Below are 21,224 nucleotides of genomic sequence, written 5' to 3' on the forward strand. Positions count from 1 at the left end.
TACAGATTTTACTGGGATTATAGGAGAGATAATCTAACTAAACACACAAAAAAATACCTTTTTGTTTAGGTAATATTTTATTTGCACCTGTATCGAGCAGCTGCTTCTGGCTGACGTTTTGAGTTACTGACAGCCAGAGTGTTGTCAACCAGGTATCTGGTCTGATGTGACGTGTACTGCTGATTTTCAGCAATGAGTCTAGATTTTGTGCACAACGAAGAGAAGGCAGTCTCAGTCCAGAGATATATCAAGCTGAAATTCTGCTATTGCTGGCAATACATAATTCACACTTTTAGGGACTGAACTATATCTTGTAAAAATGACAACACTTTCCCCCATAGAGGAAGGTTTATTCAGAGACTGCCTCCAGAATTTGGGAGAAGAGAAGATGAGATGGCTCAGCAGTAATCATTTCAGTTCGGTTTATTTATATTCACATTTTCTCTCAAGGCCTTTGACAAAACCAAACCAAACAAACAAACAACTAAATCAAACAAACACCAAAGAAAAAATATATATATAATAATAATAATACATCCAACTGATATACAGAAATATAAAGTAAATTCTTTCTAATCTAACCATATAGAAATATTCAAAGTCGTTCACATATATTCCAAGGTTTAAACTATGCAGTAAAGTTTGTTTATTACTTTTTTTTTCCCCAGTGTCCTGTCTAGCAATGTGGCAATAAGAATTGATATCTTAATGCCAAATAGAGCTTGACAGATTTTACTTTCACAAGTGGAGCAAACAGCTTTCGCCATAATGCTCCGCTTGATTTGTGCGTGTAAATAGCTTTATTGTGATTCCTGCAGGGAGAATTTCAAATTATATGGACACTACAATGGGAAAGTAGGAGAGTAAAAGAAAAACAAGAAGAGAAAAAAAAAGAAAGAGGTGAAAGAAAGAAGAGATAAAAGGAAGAGAATGATAAAACGTCCTCTGTCTGCTCCATCACCTGGAAAGAGACACAAAAAGAACAGCACAACCAACAGACATAAAGCAACAGATACAATCGTGTAACACCTTGATACCATTGCTAAATCATATGTATTATTATTTAAGCTGACATGTGTAATGTGATACCTAAAAAAGAAAGTAAAAGAAAGTAAATAAATAAATTATAGCCTTTCTGTATATAAGTGAACATTTAATACCTGGGACCCAGCACCTGTGGGAGTTTGTGAGAGTGCACTAGTTTAGGTGAAAATTTATCCAGAAGGAAATAGTTCGATAGTGGTTGTGGAGAACCGAAGACCCACCTTCCCCGAGCACAGAGGCAGGGGTCAGGGGACCCATAACCCCGGACTCCCAAAGGGGCCCCCAAAGCAGTGCGCCCGAGAGGGGCCTTCACAGGAAATCAGCAACCCCCACCCCCGAGGAAAGAGGAGAGACGACCCCGAGGAAATCCCCCAGCCACCGCAATGCCGAAGCCCCCAAGAGCCGCGGGGACGAGCCCATGGGCTCCGCCGGCAGCCGGCCGCGCTGATGTGGTCCTGGCCATGGGCCCTGGGGGCCAGAGGCCCCAGGGGCGCCCCGCCCCCGCGGCAGGGGCCCCGGCCTCCCCCCGGGGGGCCAGGCCCCGCGAAGCCACCGCCGGGAATGGGCCGGCGCCCACCCGGGAACCCGCCCCAAACCCGAGGACCGTCAACGCGCCAGAGGGCCAAGGCGCCTGCCAACGCAGCGGAGGAGGGCAGGACGTGGGGGGATGGGCTCCGCATCTATCGGAGACTTGAGATGTTCTTGGGAGAGGGAGCGGACCGGACCCGAACCTGGGGAACCTGGGAAAAAACAAAACAAAAAAAAAACAAGTTTGTTTATTACTTATATAGTTAAAAATGTTTGCTATTGAAGGAACCCACGGCAATAACATCAAGTCCTGAATGAGTATGTAGGGCACTGGTGGCCTAGTGGTTAGTGCATTGCGCTTGTGTCCCGGTTGTGTCCAGGTTCTGGGTTCAACTCCCACACACTGCCATTCACTACCACTCAGGCACCCTTCCCACAGATTGCACCGCATAGTGGTTGCCCACTGCTCCCCAAGGGGATGGGTTAAATGCAGAGAATACATTTCATTGGATTGTGCGTTGCAATGACAATAAAGATGATTATGTAGCAACAATGGATGGATGGATGCATGGTGTTGTTAACTTTGTTAACTAAACTGACTCTTGTCAGATGGATTTTGTTCCGCAAAGCTCCACACAACCACCTGGGATTGCTCCATTGGAGATGTATTTCAGAAGGAGGGGCCTTGTTAAAAATCCTTGCACATGATTGGATAAACCACTTGTCCATCATCTTTACTGACATGCTACTTCAACCACTCACATCAAAACCGAAGTAATCGTTTCCACTAACAAAAGCCTTCAAAACTGTTCTCTGGTGTTCTTTTAAAGAATTAATATTTGGTAGATTGGACAACACTGATGAAATAGCAGCATCAACGTTACCGGGTGACCAGATTTCTCTGAGTCCGTATGACATTCCGATGTCCCGGCTGTAGATCCTGGTGGTTTGTTTCAGCGGGTCAATGTCTCGCTCACTCTTAACATACAGCTTTATGTCATCGATGTACAGGAGGTGGCTGATCGTCCCTCTCATCCTGCAGCTCCACCAAGTGACCTCTTCCCTGAAAAAGGTCAACACCAACAAGGCTGCAGGTCCAGACATGGTGTCAGGTCAGCATCCTAACAGCTATGTTAGGATGCTCTTCGCGGACTTCGGCTCAGCATTCAACACTGTGCTACCAGACATGCTGGCTCTGAAGCTCCATAACATGGGATTATCCACACCTCTCTGCTCCTGGATCAGTGACTTCCTCACCAACAGGCCCCAGGTGGTGAGGATAGGGAAACTCACATCTGCTCCACTGATCCTCAACACAGGAATGCCGCAGGATGGACCTTACCAAGCTCCGCCCACAACTGACCTAAAAAATCTGAAGTCTCACAAACAAAGCCTCGCGGCGCTTTAATTCTATGGAAGTTTCTATGTAAACATTGCGTCTTCCACTTGGACTGATTCTTTGCGGAGTATTCCCGACTCGATTAGTGCGTCATTTCTGCCTGATTTTGAACAAATATCATCTACAACAATGGACAGAGGAACTAACAAGTTCATGTCATCATTTTTGGATGAGTTAAAGGTATTTGAGCCACGCGATGCCTCCAAATAAATAAAAAAATAAAAAGCAATAAGTATTATTTCTTTGCGTTAAGTATTAAAGCAAAGCAATAATACTTACACCAGCACACACTCCCTTGTTCTTGTTGATCCTACGAAGGTTGAGCTGCTCATGTTGTCGTGCACAAGCTTTGATCCAAGCCCGGCATTCTGCTCCTGATTTTGGAAATCTGTGAATTTTCCGACCACAAATACGATCAGGATATCTGACATCACCAGTACAGATACCCCACTGGCAATGGAGAACCATTATTTTTCGATTGTTGATTCGAAAACTTTATGCCGGTATGCTAGTACAGTAGTAGTCTAGCACTACATTAGCTTGTGTTTGTGAGACTTCTTCGCACGTTGTAGCCACTCTATGACGTAGAATGGGCATCAGCCAATGAAAAGCGGCCCCTCTGGTAAGGTCCATCGTGTCCGGAGCCCTGCTCTCTTCTCCCTATTCACCCAGGACTGAAAAGGAATGGACATTCCACTAAGCTGCTAAAAAACTGCTATAGAGCTACCACAGAGAATGTGTTATGTGTCAGCATAACTGTATGGTATGGGAGCTGCACAGTTCAGGAGAGGAAGGATATAGCATGGGTGGTGAGAACAGCGCAGGGGATTGTGGGATGCCGTCTGCAGGATCTGGACTCGATTTACTAGAAGGGCCAGACGCTCCTTCACTGATATCACCCACCCAGGTAATGTGCTGAAGGTAAACCTCAAAGCCAAAACAAATAAACTTAGAAACAGTTTCTTCACAAGAGCTGCGAGCTCAACCCCCCCACCCCGATGGGAGACTGCAGTCCAACACGTTAAAGATCATCCCACTGTTACTAGCCCATCATATGTTACCATCACTTTAATGTTATTGCCCACCTGCACACTATTATCTCACAATATCTAAATACATGTTTCTGTAAATGAAGCCTCAAACCATCGTTGCACAAAAGCACCTTATTACCTCATTTGTTATTTGTGACTCATGAAGAGCAACTACTTCATACAGAATTTTGAATCTTCATCTTTTTTACTTTTTTAATCTTTCGAACACTATAATGAGAAGAAAAAGACATTGTAACCCTTGTTCATTGCCTGTTTGTCTTTTTATGTGTACTCTTAGCCGGAGTGGCCAAAAAGAAATTTCACCATGGTAACATGCGGTGACAATAAAGAATCTTTAAATTTTTGATAGTGGCCCCTTCTGAGTCAGTATCCATAACCATGACTTGTTGATTATTTGGTTGAGGGGGTTCAGGCCTATTTAGTTGAACATTATTTACTGATCAATTACGTATTATAATCCACCATAATATAAAAAAAAAAGAAAAAAAAAGAAATCCTAAAATGTGACTTCCTGGATTTTTTTCTTATTTTGTCTTTCATAGTTTAAGTGTACCTATAATGAAAATCACAGACCTCTCTCATCTTTATAAGTAGGAAAACAAGCACAACCTGTAGCTGACTACCTGCTTTATATATATATATATATATATATATATATATATATATATAATACATATATATATATATATATATATATATATATATATATAATACATATATATATATATATTATATATATATATATATATATATATATCTTTCAGTGCTATGGCGAGCTCTGAAGTGTAACTAAAAACTCAAACGTTTCAATACATGTCATATTTTGGGGATGATTACCAAAAGGCAACCAGATCAGACGTAGCGGCATTATGATTTGTGACATGGACACAAAGCGAGTAACCACACATGACCATGAAATTAGTACAAGCACAGCCAAGAAACTAAAGAAATAACTCAAAATACAAGACCAAAAAATACAGAAGTCACAAATGTAATCATAGACCATGGGATTTTGACAGTTACTGCACAAACGCTTACACAATTAGCAACTATTTTTTTTTCAAGAATTTTAGATAAAAAAAAGGAATATTTGATGTAGGTCTTTGATTTATTAAGGCATCTCGGTTGAGAAAAGGTTACTTAAGTAAAGCTATAACCCTTTGGGCTTCCTCTATTTGTCATGTTTAGAAAAGAATGACTCTGAATCAAGGTAACCACGGAGACAGGCAGTTTAGTTAAATAAGGTTTATTGTCAAAGTGCTGGGTCACAGGGGTGGTGCTGTCAGGCGGGATCGTCTTCAGGTCTGCTTGGAAGGACGAGGGAAATGGTGAGTAACGGGCCGTAGCTGAAGAGAATGTGGAGAGAGCTAAACTCACAGAGGCTGAGGCTTGGCAAGAGCCAGGGAGGGTGGTGTCCGCGTGCAAATCCAGTGTCTCTCTACTCCAGTGCAGATGGTGTAGGAGGGCGGACAGGCAGGTGAGCTCAAGGAGGGGGACTAATGCAGGCAGGTGATCAGAGGAATCTTGGTTCTTGGAGTTTGAAAAAAATGGTTCTAGGAAGAATACAGAGACAGGGAATTAGGACTGGTCTTGGAGTAAGTTTAGAAGAAAGAGTGAGGTCAGTCATGTACCACGCTGGAAGCGTGGAAGAACTGACGCCCTCCTTCTTCTTCTTCTTCTTGATTTTTTTATTGGCGGTTGGCAAATAACGTTTAGGTGAGCATTACCGCCACCAACTGGTATGGAGTGTGGACCGCATGACAAAAAAAAAAAAGAAAAAAAAAAAAAAAAAAAAAAAAAAAAAAAAAAAACTATATCCTATTATACAACCTACTCTGTTTCAAAAACTCAAATATGACCTGGTATCCTCTGCTTCCTGATTCCTTTCGCAATAAATCAACAATATCAAGTTTAATTTTCATGTTACTAAGTTTACTTGTCAACCTGTTTCTCTGAATCCAATATTTATTACAATTCAAAATGACATGTTCCACAGTCTCATCTTCCCCACAGTCACATTTCCCTGTCTGATGTTTACCTATCAAAAATAATGATCTATTCAATCCAGTGTGTCCCATTCTAAGTCGTGAAATAATTATCTCTTCTCTCCTGTTCCTTTCTGTTATTCTCATTTGTCCAATTCTCTTTTGTATTTTATAAAGCCACCTTCCTTTCCTTTCTTCATCCCATAACTTTTGCCACCTATCTTTGGCTTTTTGTTTAATTATACCCTTTATTTCTGTTATACCAAAACTAACATTAATATCTACCCTTACCTTATTTGTACTCTCCTTAGCCATTCTGTCTGCCATTTCATTTCCTTTAATCTCGTTATGTGCCGGAACCCAAACAAAATTTACTACTAACCCCATCATATTTATTCTGTAAAGCGTTTGTTGTATTTCAATTAATATATCAGGTCTACTGTCTGACTGATTATTTTGCAAACTGATTAATGATGAACTAGAATCTGAGCAAATGATAGATTTTAATGGTCTTACCTCTTCCACCCATTGAACTGCTAAAAGCAAAGCTAGCATTTCTCCTGTATACACTGAAACTCCATCACTAATCCTTTTTCCTATCTTAATATGAAACTGTGGTATTATAAATGCTATCCCTACCCTATTAGATGTATTTTTTGATGCATCTGTATATATTTGTATATAATTATAATATTTATTTAAGTGTTCTAATACTATATATTTATTCATAATATGATATTTTTCTTTTTCCTTCTTTTCTAATAATGCAAGATCAACTTTAGCATCAGGAAGTATCCAAGGTGGTATTGTTGTTAACGGAACTGTCTGACATATATCTAACTGATTTAAATTCATTTCATTGACTTTATTTTTTATTACCCATCCAAAGCTCTTTAATTGTTTCTTTTCTTTTTCCCATCCAGGTTTAAGCACCTCTAATGTTGGATGATCCTTCCTTTGCCCCTGTAAATTTGACCAGTAGTTTAATGATAATTGATCCCTTCTAACTTTAAGAGGCATTTCTCCCATTTCAACCTGTAATGCTGCTGTTGACGATGTTTTAAAAGCTCCAGTACATATTCTTAAAGCCTGATGTTGAATAATATTTAACTTATGTAGATTTGTATCTGCTGCTGAGTTATAGACTATACATCCATAGTCAAGTACTGACCTGATTAACCCAGTATAAATTGCTTTTAATGATTTTCTATCAGCTCCCCACTCTGTTCCAACTAAACACCTCATTATATTTAGCACCTTTCTACATTTATCGATTATTTTTTTAATGTGCACCCCCCATGTCATTCTTTCATCAAACCACATCCCAAGAAATTTAAATTGTTTAACTCTTTCCAAATCCTGACCATATAATTTTAAGTTAGCTTTTCCATCAACTCTTTTTCTTGTAAAAAACATTATTTTAGTTTTCTCTACAGAAAATTTGAATCCCCATTTATATGACCATTTTTCTACAACTGCAATTGCTCCCTGAAGTTTCTTTACAATAAATTCCAAGTTTCTTCCTCTTTTCCACATTGCTCCATCATCTGCAAATAATGAGAATCCCATTCCACCCTCTATTTCTTTAAACATATCATTAACTATCACTGAAAATAATAACGGACTTACTATACTTCCCTGTGGTGTCCCATTTTCTATTTTCAAACTCTCAGAATAATCCTTCCCTATCCTCACTTGTATTTGTCTTTCTTCTAGAAAATTTTTAATCCATCTAAACATATGACCATTTATCCCCATTCTTCTAATTTTAATTAATAACCCTTCCCTCCACATCATATCATATGCTCTCTCAATATCAAAAAATACTGCCACGACACTCTCTTTATTCACCTGTGCCTTTCTAATTTCATGCTCTAAGCATAAAACTGGATCCATTGTACTTCTACCTCTCCTGAAACCACTCTGATAAGATGATATAAGTTGCTTGCTCTCCATATAATATATTAATCTTTCATTTATCATTCTCTCCATTATTTTACATAAGTTAGATGTTAAAGCTATCGGCCGATAATTTCCTGGTTTTGTCTCATTTTTCCCTGGTTTTCTAATTGGAATAATTACAGCTTCCTTCCAACTCTTTGGCAATTCCCCATCTTCCCACACCCTATTATACATTTCTAATAAAATATTTTTAGAATTTTCACTTAAATTACTAATCATAATATAATAAATGTTATCTTTTCCTGGAGCTGATAATTTATATTTTTTAAAAGCCCTATTCAGTTCTGTTATTGTAAAAGACATGTTCAACGGTTCGTTTTTATCTTCTATTTGCTGTAATAAATACTTGTTTTCTAAAATAGTCTTTTCTCTTCCTTTTTTTCCTTCTTCACTAATATTTTCAGAGCTATGAATTTTAACAAAAGTATTTACTAACATTTTTGCCTTTTCTCTGTCAGTAACTGCTGTTATTTCTCCATCATCTAATATTGGATATCCACTCACTCTTTTAATCCCATTCATCCTTTTAATTGTTGCCCACACCTTAGAAATATCTGTCTCCCTTCCTACTGAATTACAGAAACTCCTCCAATACTCTCTTTTTGCATTTTTAATAATTCTTCTTACATTTGCTTGTAATTTCTTGTAGTTATTCAGATTCTGAAAATTGTGATTTCTTTTTAATAATTTGAAAGCTTTATTTCGTTTCCTGATAATCTCCTTACATTCTGATGTCCACCAGGGCACCAACCTTCTTTCCCTTCCCCCACCTTTCTTCCTTATAGCCTGATTAGCAGCTTCTAAAATAGCTTTACATATAGAAAAATTGATTTCATCAATACTACTGTTCATATCCACTTTTAACATTTTCATTTCACTACTGTTCCTAAATGTTTCCCAATCTGCTGACTTAAAACACCATTTCTTTACCCCTTTTATACAATACCTTTCTATATTTAACTTTATTTCAATCACAATAGGATAATGATCACTTCCTATAGTTGTTTTATTAATTACTTGCCATAAACAAACACCTGCTATAGAATTTGAAACTAATGTCAAATCAATTGCTGACTCTGTGTTATCTCTAACATTAATTCTTGTTCCACTTCCATCATTTAGACAAACCAAATTTTTAACATCCATTATTTCTTCTATTATATCCCCATTTTGATCATTATGATGACCCCATAGTGTACTATGCCCATTAAAGTCCCCACACCATATAACCTTACCCTCTAAATACACCCCAAGTTCCTCCATTAAATCTATTGAAAGTCTTTTACATGGATTATAGAAGTTGATTATTTTAAATGACCCATTTACTGTCCAAATTTCTGTAACTATGTATTCTAACTCTCTTCCTTTAGCCAGTAGTCTAAATTGAATTCCCTGTTTTACGAATGTTATACACCCTCCTCCAGATCCACCCTCTCTGTCTCTTCTAATGCTTTCATATCCTTTTATAACAAAATCAAGATTTGGTTTAAGCCAAGTTTCCTGAATACATAAAATGTCTATATCTTCTTTAAATTCTCTAACAAATCCTTTAAACTCTTGTCCGTTTGCAATAAGGCTTCTAGCGTTCCATTGTAAGATTTTCAGTTTTTGTCTTCATGTCCTCCTGCCCCTAGCCTCTTATTTATGTGCTCCCAGGATATGTCCTTTATACCAAAAAACCTCTCTGCCCCTTTCACAATTATTTTGATTTTTTCTGTTTTTTGCTTAACTTGATCTGTACAATTTATGACATATGCAATGAACAACAATATCTTTTCAACTGTTAGCACATTTTCAGTTCCACTCTGTCTTTGTTCTGGTGTTGGATTTGGTTGAACTTTCCTTATCACTTCTTTTGGCTTCACTCTTTTAGCAGCTTCTGCATAACTTATATTATTGGTGACTTTAACTTGTTCGATTTCCATTGCTTTTCTTCTGACCTCACATCCTCCATAAGTCACTCTGTGTTGCCCTCCGCAATTACAGCAAGTATCCTTCCCATTTTTACATTCTTCATAGCTATGCTCTCCTCCACACTTTGGACATCTTTGTTTTCCCCTACATGCTGCTGCGATGTGTCCATATCTCTGGCATTTATAGCACCTGAGAGGCGGAGGGATATATGGCCTCACAGGAAAGCACATACACCCAACTTTTACCCTTTCAGGAAGAACATTTGTTTGAAACTCCAGCATTACTGATAGACTTTCCATTCTTTCACCTTCAACTGTTCTCATCAACCTTTTAATTTTACTTACTTCTCCTCCATAAATACTTCTTCGGAACTTTTCTAGATCTTCCTCCACTGGAATACCTGTAATCACCCCTCTTACTACTTTATCCTCTCCCACAATCTTTACCTGAGTAATCATTTTTTTACAAATACTTTGGGTGCTCATTACTTTATTTTTCTGTTCTTCATTCCTCACTGTAACCAACAGATTCCCATCTCTAAGTATCTTAGCGAATGTCAGCTCTCCAAACTTCTTTTTTAATTCTCTCGACAAAGCCAACGGACTAAGATGAATACCTTCATCCTCCTTTCTAAACTTTATTATTAGTTTAGCTTCCTCCCGAACTATTCTCTTACACCCTACATTATTTTCATCCGAACTGTTTCCTTCCAGACTCCGTTTACTACTTTGTGTCTCTGACACATTTCCTTCTCTTCTCTCTCTTCCCGACCCTCTACTACCACGCACTGGAGTCCAGTCTCCTAAATCCATCTCATCATCTCCTTCATCCTCAACCTGAGACGCCATAGCAGTCCAGTCACAAACCAGTTTTTACCAACCGCACACGTTCAGCAACTTTGTGTCAATTCTGCTCCGTCTATTCAAATTCCGCTCCAAGCCAGCTGTCGACTTCCTCTACCGTCCGCACTCCTCCCCCTCCGCTTCAGCTGCTTCTGGTTCTTCCACAAAATCCTGTTCTGACGCCCCCAGTTCCTGACGCCCTCCTCCTGGTTTCTGCTCCTTAAGAAGGGCTCTAATTAGCAGTGATGGGGAGCACCTGCCCATCACACCCTGCAGAGAAGAGAGAGAGAGAGTCCAGACCTGCACCCAGACCTGGAATATGACACTATTAAACCTTGCACTAGGGGTCTGTGCAGAAAAAGTGGCATTAGAATAATTCATTATTTTTTATGCCATTATTGTCAATTTAGCACCCACCATTTCAATCAGGAAACACAACATACAAAAAATAAAGTGAATGTTTATAGAGTATGTTTAGGTCTTGTATATATCAATTAAAAGTAACAATCCTGATTTTGTTCATTATTATTATTATTTGAGATATACATGTTTATACATGTCTCCACCTCCGGGAGAACTTTAAACACGTCCCGAGGGAGGCGGGGGACATTGAGTCTGAATGGACCATGTTCCGCGCTTCTATTGTTGAGGCAGCTAGTCGGAGCTGTGGCCGCAAGGTTGTCAGTGCATGTCGCGGCGGCAACCCTCGAACCCGCTGGTGGACACCAGCGATCAGGGAAGCCGTCAAGCTGAAGAAGGAGTCCTATTGGGCTTTTTTGGCCTGTGGGACTCCGGAAGCAGCTGATGTGTACCGGCAGTCGAAGAGGCAGGCGGCTCGGCTGGTCGCCGAGGCAAAAACTCGGGCGTGGGAAGAGTTCGGAGAGGCCATGGAGAAAGACTTCCGTACGGCTTCGAAGCGATTCTGGTCCACTATCCGGCGTCTCAGGAGGGGGAAGCAGTGCAGTACCAACACTGTTTACAGTGGGGGTGGTGTGCTGCTGACCTCGACTCGGGACGTTGTGTTTCGGTGGGTGGAATACTTCGAAGACCTCCTTAATCCCACCAACACGTCTTCCATTGCGGAAGCAGAGCCTGAGGACTCTGGGTCAGGTTCTCCCATCTCTGGTGCTGAAGTTGCCGAGGTTGTTAAAAAGCTCCTCGGTGGCAAGGCCCCGGGGGTGGATGAGATTCGCCCTGAGTACCTTAAGGCTCTGGATGTTGTGGGGCGGTGTTGGTTAACGCGGCTCTGCAACATTGCGTGGACATCGGGGGCAGTTCCTCTGGATTGGCAGACTGGGGTGGTGGTCCCCCTATTTAAAAAGGGGGACCGGAGGGTGTGTTCCAACTACAGGGGAATCACACTCTTAAGCCTCCCTGGTAAGGTCTATTCAGGGGTTCTGGAAAGGAGGGTCCGTCGGATAGTCGAATCTCGGATTCAGGAAGAGCAGTGTGGTTTTCGTCCTGGCCGTGGAACACTGGACCAGCTCTATACCCTCAGCAGGATTCTGGAGGGGGCATGGGAGTTTGCCCAACCACTCTACATGTGCTTTGTGGATCTGGAGAAGGCATTCGACCGTGTCCCCCGAGGGATCCTGTGGGGGGTACTCCGGGAGTATGGAGTACCGGGCCCTTTAATAAGGGCTGTCAGGTCTCTGTACGACCGGTGTCAGAGTCTGGTCCGCATTGCCGGCAATAAGTCAGACTCGTTTCCGGTGAGAGTTGGACTCCGCCAAGGCTGCCCTTTGTCACCGATTCTGTTCATAACTTTTATGGACAGAATTTCTAGGCGCAGCCAAGGTGTTGAGGGGATCCGTTTTGGTGGCCATAGGATTGCGTCTCTGCTATTCACGGATGAGTGGTCCTATTGGCTTCATCAGGGCGTGATCTACAGCTCTCACTGGAGCGGTTCGCAGCAGAGTGCGAAGCGGCCGAGATGAAAATCAGTGCCTCCAAATCCGAGACCATGGTCTTGAACCGGAAAAGGGTAGAGTGCCTTCTCCGGGTTGGGGAGGATGTGCTGCCCCTAGTGGATGAGTTCAAGTATCTTGGGGTCTTGTTCACGAATGAGGGGAGGATGGAGCGGGAGATCGACAGGCGGATTGGTGCAGCGTCTGCTGTGAAGCGGGCGCTGTACCGATCCGTTGTGGTGAAGAGAGAGCTGAGCCAAAAGGCCAAGCTCTCGATTTACCGGTCGATCTACGTTCCTACCCTCATCTATGGTCACGAGCTTTGGGTCGTGACCGAAAGAACGAGATCCCGGATACAAGCGGCTGAAATGAGTTTTCTCTGTAGTGTGTCTGGGCTCTCCCTTAGAGATAGGGTGAGGAGCTCAGTCATCCGGGGAGGACTCAGAGTAGAGCCGCTGCTCCTCCACGTCGAGAGGAGCCAGTTGAGGTGGCTCGGGCATCTGGTCAGGATGCCTCCTGGACGCCTCCCTGGTGAGGTGTTCCGGGCACGTCCCACCGGGAGGAGGCCCAGGGGAAGACCCAGGACACGCTGGAGGGACAATGTCTCCCGGCTGGCCTGGGAGCACCTTGGGATTCCTCCTGAGGAGCTGGCCCAAGTGGCCGGGGAGAGGGACATCTGGGCCTCCCTACTGAAGCTGCTACCCCCGCGACCCGACCCTGGATAAGCGGAAGAAGACGGACGGATACATGTTTATACAAAGAAGAAAAAAATGTCTTGTTCTCTTGTCCTGACAGTTGCAACCTGTCTTACAGTAGCCCATTTGTCATCAGTGCCCTAGTTCCTCGTCACGAGACATACCGTAATTGAAAGGGTTATGGTTGCCGTGTATGCTTCCTGGTTTATGTTATATGGTAAGGATCTTGCCCGAGGACCAAAACTGGAACATGATATAAGGCTGCTTTAAATTGACATGATATACATGCCCCATGGAGCATTTAAAGCTATAGTTGGTAATCCTGTTCAGAAACACTTTTTGTTATGCTGGGTAAAATCATCCTTCTGTCCTCTTCGGTGCGAAGAGGAGGGATTGGTCAGAGTTTTGATCCTGTTCTCAACCCCCTCTCCCTCAACTTCTGGGGGTAAAGCCTTATGTATTGGTTGTCCCACATGCCAATCAATTTGACACGCTAATGTAACTAGTTTGCAACCTCTACTTCGTGTTTATTACAGCCATGCGCAGCCTGGTTAATTCACTCCAAACCAGTAGGTGAAACATGCCTCATTTGCATTTTGTTTTCTTTTTTGTGAAATTTTAAAATTTTGCTAAAAATTCGCATGACAACTGGATGTAGACATAACTACAGTGTTAAATATTTAGGATGTTGCTCCATAACCCCAGGCATTTTGCAGCCACAAACTTATCTTCTGACATGATTCTGGGAAGATATTTGAGCAAGCTTATTGTCAGAACTTATTACTTTCCTGGTATCAGACTACACTTGTAATTATTGCCAACTACACTCACCAGCCACTTTATTAAGAGGTCCAAAGGGGTTTGTCCCCCTTTTGCCTTCAGAACTGCCTTGATCCTTTGTGGCATAGATTCAACAAGGTACTGGAAACATTCTTCAGAGAGTCTGGTCCATATTGACATGATTTGTTGGCTGCACATCCTTGATGCAGATCTCCCGTTCCCCCACATCCCAAAGGTGCTCTATTGGATTGAGATCTGGTGACTGTGGAGGTCATTTGAGTAAAGTGAACTCATTATCATGTTCAAGAAACCAGTCTGAGAAGGTGTTATATTTTGCTGGAAGAAGCCATCGCAAGATGGGTACACTGTGGTCATAGAAGGATGGACATGGTCAGCAACAATACTCAAGTAGGGTGTGGCATTCACACAATGCTCAATTGGTGCATATGGTACGTTTAAAGTCACTTAAATCACCTTTCTTCCCCGTTCTGATGCCCAGTTTGAACTGCAGCAGATCATCTTGATCATATCTACATGTTTAAATGTACTGAATTGCTGCCATGTGATTGGCTGATTAGAAATTTGTGTTAATGAGCAGTTGGCCAGGTGTACCTAATACTTGTAATTATTGCCAACTATTTTCCCTCAGCACTCAGAGCATTGGGTTTGTTCAATCCAGAACCTTATGATAGCTTGCTTTAGCCCAGGGTTCGTTGTCAAAATGAACACGATGGTGCTACGTGCTTAGCTAACAGTATGACGTGATTTTTGAAAGCAACATAGAAAGGTTAGTAAAGCTCTTGACCGTGCATCAGTGAAGTTGTAAACCACCCGGACAATATAAATTAATGCTAGCTGTTATTAGCTTGATGGACAAGCCAGTGTTGAGTCCCCCTTTGAGCTGCACTATGCAATGGTAAATGGCTAGTACTTATATAGCGCTTTTAACTAGTCTAGCTTCACACTACAGTTCAGTCATTCACCCATTCACAGCTATGTTAGTAGCTACAGCTGCCCTGGGGCAGCCATGCCCCAGCCCTCTGACCACCACCGCCACCAGGCAATGAGGGTGAAGTGTCTTGCCCAAGGACAGAGACAGTTAGTGCAGGGGATTGAACCGGCAACCTGCCAATTGCAAGACGAACTCCCTAACCTCTGTGCCACGTTGTCCGCTGTGTCCATACATACTAAAGGCTGAGGGCAGCGAAACGACATACAAACACTTGTGTGCACCCTACCCCATTTCGCCCCGTCATATGGCTAAATGCCCCCAATTACGCTGAAAAATGTTTTGGAGAGGACCCTGTAGACATTTAAAATTGAGCATTGAGGTGTTTACAACGATTGCCCCACGGGAAATCCAGCTCTGAACTTTCTGTTAATTGTAGTTAATTCCAAATGTGCATTCTACTGGCAGTCAAATAGCCCTGCAGCATGTTTCTGCCCCCACCATGATCGACAGGTGGTTCATTGTTTTTAGGCTTGAAACTTCCACCCCAACTCATGCTTCTTGTCATTGTGGGAAATAATCACCATCCCGACTGACTTATTATTTCTCCAGATTACATTTTTCTTGTCCATATGGAGAGCTGTAGAGTTCTTGGTCTTGGAATCAGCTGTTTTAAATGGTTCTTTCCCCAGGTCATGTGAATCTACATTTCAGCTTTTTAGATGTTCACTAAAGTTCTTAGGCCTTCCAGTTATTTTAAAAACTGGTCAATCCAGGGAATACTGTCAAAAAACTTTTTTGTATTCAAAGAGAAAATAGTAAATGTAAATCATGAGACTGTCCCATTTTGTCTTTGAACAGTACAACAAACAGCGGAAGATGTGTGATTAAGAGGTTTTTTTTAGGCAAGTGGAGTAAGGGAACTGGGGAAACTGGGATGGCTCTGGTCATGAACTGGAAACAGAACATAATCAAGATGAAACAGTGACAGCAAGCAGGTTGGTGATTTTAACTGCTCTGCGGGTGGCTAACAATGTTGGTTAATGTCCAGTGCTGGGAGGTTTATGAGTCGGCACACAGAGAGCTGTGGATGGCAGTCTGAGTGGCAGTTTTTGTAATACACCACAGCTAGCTGTTGTCGATGGTAGATGTAGGAGTGTGTTAGGCACTGGTTCTGTGGAACGTTTGGATGAGTGTTCGTCAATGCAGGAACATAGATGATCAGGAGATTCGGGAAGGCTCATGAACACACGACTAGGCAGGCTTACTTGGTTTCTCTCAGGAATGCAGGAACACTATTATAGCTGGGTGAAGGTCCAGCACCATGGTCAAAGATATGTGTGGGGAGAAAACATTGATGAGTCACAAGCACTTATCAAGGTGTCAAGGCAAGGATCTTAGCACCAGGGATCAGGTCCAGTTTCCGCTTTCTTATAACTTCCTTATACATGAGTCCTGCCTCCTTTGTGCTCCTCTTGATTGTTACTGATGGGAACTCTCTGTAACTGCAGCCTGCCACTCGCACCATGCAGAGAAATATATCTCCATCTGAATACCCTTAATAATAGTTCCTAGCTCCTGTTCTGTAACATTTCATGGGGTCAACAGTAAGAACTCTATTGTGGGGAGGAAAGGAGCTTTGGACTGCTGTGTCGATTTCAGACAGCCTTTAACTTTTATATGACAGCAACGCACATGGATGATGCGAGTCAAATCCGGACCTACAGCCCTCCGAAAATTAACTACAAAGTGTGCTCTCTCATCTCTATGGACATTTTAGTTGATTTCCGTGAGGTGGGCTGTGATAATATGTCATGTCACATAAAGGATTGTGGGATGCCTTAAGGCTTGTGTGGTTCCTGGGCTAAACTATCTGCGAGAGGAAGCATACAGGCACCTTTTCCCACCTCCTTACTTATTGACTGCACTATTCAGACAGCACTTATGGTAACTGCTGATGCACTTCCGCTTTGGCTAAAGAGTCCTTGCCTAATAAGGGCATACATGTGGAACCAGAGAGAAGTGCCACAAACCTCCACATAGACCTGTGCACAGTTAGAGATGTTATTAGGCCTTAAGCTGAACCTTGTCAATTACTTTCTAGAACCATTTAAACTCGTTACATATGCATGTATATTATTTTGCCATGTCTAATTCTGACCCCTTGTGAATTAGAGAAAATCCACAATAACTTGAAATTTGTCTAACCAATTGTTATTAGAGATCATTGCAGTTGTATGTACAATTACTCTACCCACAAAAAAGTAACATTTCAAGAAAAATCATCAACCAAAATTATCGACATTTGCGTACATGCATACCATGAGGGATTTTACACACTTTCAAATGTAATTTTCAAGTATTTGTCCTCCAAATTCAGAAATTGGTTGTGATTGACAGTAAAACCAGATAATGCAATATTTCTCTGTACAATTTGGTAAACATTTTGGATACCGTATTTTTTGGACCAAAAGGCGAACCGCATTATTAGGCACACTATAAATTGACGTGTCTTTGTCCACAAATAAGACGCACCGGATTATAAGCCGCACCATCAATTTCTGAGATTTAAGGATTTTAATTGTGCCTTATAGTCTGAAAAATATGATACTCAGACTGGTGGTCCAGCAGCTTCCAGGTTGTGAAATGTTTGATCCTTTGTGTTTTCTGGGTTGTACTGAACATTTAACAAATTTACTTTAATCTGACGGCAACTTTTGAGTCTTCTTCTAGACTTGTGGTGACCCATCTGAATAAAGTGTACTTGAGAGCAATTTTGGAAAGGACAATATTACAATGAGTCTTGGTCCTGTCATGTTAACACTCCTCAAACTTTCAGGACAGCTTCTAAAAGATTTAAGATGAATGCCTCTATATATTTGACCCACTATATCCAAGAAAATTATCAATAAATTTGTTTCAAGATCATTGAAAGTGTGATAGTAGGGTGAGACTTCTGGTAATGAGTGATGGAGTTGTCAGTAGGTCGGGGGCTCTCGCTAACTTTCGTTTCCTAACTGTTGATACCCCATTTTATAACACATCTCTGCTTCTTTTACAACATCCTCACACTTAAGGAATCTCTGAGGCTTAGTAAATATGTTGAAATCCACCAAAGGCAGCTGAAAGCACCTCTGCGGGTGTGGCTAGTGAAGCTAGCGGAACATTGACGGCTACACATGTAGCAGATTTACTTGAAGTTAGACACAATTCAACAGACTGTGACGGGCCATGGACAGTGGATCAGCGAACTCTGGTCTAATGCTAATGAAGTTTGTCAACGCTTGTAGCAGCTTGAAGCTACGTGAGGAAAGCAGGCAGCTAAAGCTGAAACTCTTATCTTGAAGGGAGAAGCAGACACCAGAAATGTGGGCCGAATAACGGGCGTCATGGAACAATTTTATAAAACGGGACTCCGGCCATCTCTTCTTTTTCCGGCTAAGCTGCGTGTCATACTCCCCAGCGGTGAGAAACGATGGTTATCTTCAGTGTCTGAGGCTACTGATTTAGTCCAATCAAGAGAGAAAGACCACTGCATAGTTCCTGAGTTGAGGGAATTACACCGGCTCAAGCTTACTGATAGTTATGACTGATTGTGTATGACTAAGCCACCCCTTGCTGTATGTTGCTGCTTAACATTTAACGGTTCCTTTGTTATTTCTGTAATTTGCAATGCATATTCAGTGAGACTGCATTAATATCTGCATTAACAATTGTTTGCATTTGACCTTCAAGCTATACAGGGTTTAAGTGATATTGTTGTGAGCAGTGGCATCTCTGGCATGATAAGTTATGTGGGGCACAAAAACTCAACACCTATTTGCAGCAACACATTTTTTTGTGATGCATACAACCTGACTTTGATCAATTTTAAATCGAACAGATAAATTAGCATAAACCAACACACTAGAAAAGCCATTTTATTTAAATTAAATGTAATTTAATTTTATACTTATCATTACAAATAAAGGCAAGGCAATTTATTTGTACAGTACATCTTAGTACAAAGACAATGCAAGGTGCTTTACATGATTAAAACATAGGAAAATAAAAACAGAATAAAAGCTAGTTGGAATAAAATGTAGAAAATTTTAAACAAAATAAAACCTAAAAGCAAATATTAAAAACAGTTGGATTACAAACTTAAATCAATGATGTTTCAGTTTACAGTTTAACTGGAACAGTCAAAGGCAATCTTAAACAAATGTGTTTTTAATCTTGATTTAAAGGAACTCAGGCTTTCAGCACTTTTACAGTTTTCTGGGAGTTTGTTCCAGATAAGTGGGGCATAATAACTAAATGCTCCTTCTCCATGTTTGGTTCTGGTCCTGGGTATGCAGAGTAGATTTGAGGCAGAAAATCTGAGTAGTGTGTGTTTCAGCAATTTATGGATTGACAGAAGTATTTTAAAGTCTATTATCTGAGATACAAGGAAGCAGTCAGAGGCCTTCAGAACTGGGGTGATCTGCTCTACTTTCTTAGTCTTAGTGAGGACACCAGCATCAGCGTTCTGGATCAGCTGCAGCTGTCTGACCCACATTTTAGGCAGACCTGTGGAAACACCATTGCAGTAATCAATTCTACTAAAGGTAAACACATGGATTAGTTTTTCCAGATCCTGCTGAGACGTTAGTCCTTTAATCCCAGAAAGGTTCTTCAAGTGATAGCAGGCTGACCTTGTAATTGTCCTTAGATGTTTTTAGAGGTTCTGAGTCCATCACTACACCCACATGTCAAGCCTGATTGGTGGTTTCTAGTTGAAGCAACTGAAGCTATGTGCTAACTTTTGATCGCTCCTCTATTGGTCCAAAAATGATCACTTCAGTTTTGTTTTTATACAACTGAAGAACATTTTGGCACATCCATTGATTGATTTCTTCTAAGGATTTAATCAGTGCTTGAATGGGTTCGTAGTAACTGGTTACATGGTGATGTAAAGCTGTGTCTCGTCTGCAAAGCTGGTAGCTGATGTTGTTTTTTATGATCTGAGCTAGAGGGAGCATGTAGATATTGAAGAGGAGGGGACCCAGGATGGACCCTACATGTGATTTTTGTTGTCTCTGATGTAAAGATACCTACTGACACAAAAAAGCCCCTGTCCTTTGGGTAGGATTTAAACCAGTTCTGTGGTTCTTCCACAGTCTGCATTTATAAGGATATCGTTAAACACCTTGACAAAGGCTGGTCATTGTTAGGAAGGCTTTTAATTGTTCAAACACAGTTTCTTCAATAATCTTACTGATAAAAGGGAGTTTGGAGATGGGCCTGTAGCTCTGCAGAAGTAGTTTGTCCAAATTGTTCTTTTTCAACAGTGGTTTGATAATTGCTGTTTTTAGGGACTGGGGGAAAACACCTGGCAGAAGTCTGAGTCAAATCAGATGCTACGACAGGCAAAACTTTCTTAAAGAAAGCTGTGGGCAAAACATTAAGGCAGCGGGAGGAGGAACTTAGCTGGTGAATGATTTCCTCTAAGCTTTTGTAGTTTATTTGTCTGAATTGGGACATTTTGTCAAGACAAGTTCTAGTTTTAGACAGCTTTGGTTCAAATTCAAATTCAAATTCAATTCAAATTCAATTATTTATATAGCGCCAAATCATGAAACATGTCATCTCAAGGCACTTTACAAAGTCAAGTTCAATCATATTATACAGATTGGGTCAGATTATACAGATTGGTCAAAAATGTCCTATATAAGGAAACCAGTTGATTGCATCAAAGTCCCGACAAGCAGCATTCACTCCTGGGGAACCGTAGAGCCACAGGGAGAGTCGTCTGCATTGTACATGGCTTTGCTGCAATCCCTCATACTGAGCAAGCATGAAGCGACAGTGGGAAGAAAAACCACCCATTAACGGGAAGGAAAAACCTCCGGCAGAACCGGGCTCAGTATGAACGGTCATCTGCCTCGACCGACTGGGGTTTCAGAAGACAGAGCAGAGAGACAACAAGAGAGACAAAAAAGCACAGAAGCACACATTGATCTAGTAATCTGTTCTACATTAGATGGAAGTAGCGGGTGAGCCGTCTTCTCTGGATGATGTCACAGTTAACAGAACGCCAGACCAGGTGTACCTACTATGAAGAAAAAGAGAGAGAGCAAAAAGTTAAAAGCTGAAATGACGACAGTCATTTCAATGTAATACAATGCAAAACTGGAGAACAGTAG

At 41.4% G+C, this 21,224-nt stretch overlaps 1 protein-coding gene and 1 long non-coding RNA gene across 2 annotated transcripts; both read right to left on the reverse strand.

The window, feature by feature from the left end:
• Positions 1–5,267: 5,267 nt before the first annotated feature.
• On the reverse strand, positions 5,268–5,698 carry LOC110367792. The gene is made up of 3 exons (XR_002427713.2): positions 5,655–5,698; positions 5,401–5,576; positions 5,268–5,327 (listed from the first exon to the last, which is right to left on the reverse strand). It is a non-coding gene; the product is annotated as an uncharacterized LOC110367792 (long non-coding RNA).
• Positions 5,699–5,828: 130 nt separating this feature from the next.
• On the reverse strand, positions 5,829–10,955 carry LOC118557933. The gene is made up of 2 exons (XM_036128437.1): positions 10,919–10,955; positions 5,829–7,399 (listed from the first exon to the last, which is right to left on the reverse strand). Exon 2 carries the CDS (start codon positions 7,329–7,331, stop codon positions 5,835–5,837), a length of 1,497 nt encoding a protein of 498 aa, XP_035984330.1. The 5' UTR covers positions 7,332–7,399; positions 10,919–10,955; the 3' UTR covers positions 5,829–5,834.
• Positions 10,956–21,224: the final 10,269 nt, after the last annotated feature.

Source organism: Fundulus heteroclitus, chromosome 24, assembly GCF_011125445.2.
Source record: "Fundulus heteroclitus isolate FHET01 chromosome 24, MU-UCD_Fhet_4.1, whole genome shotgun sequence".
NCBI lineage: Eukaryota > Metazoa > Chordata > Actinopteri > Cyprinodontiformes > Fundulidae > Fundulus > Fundulus heteroclitus.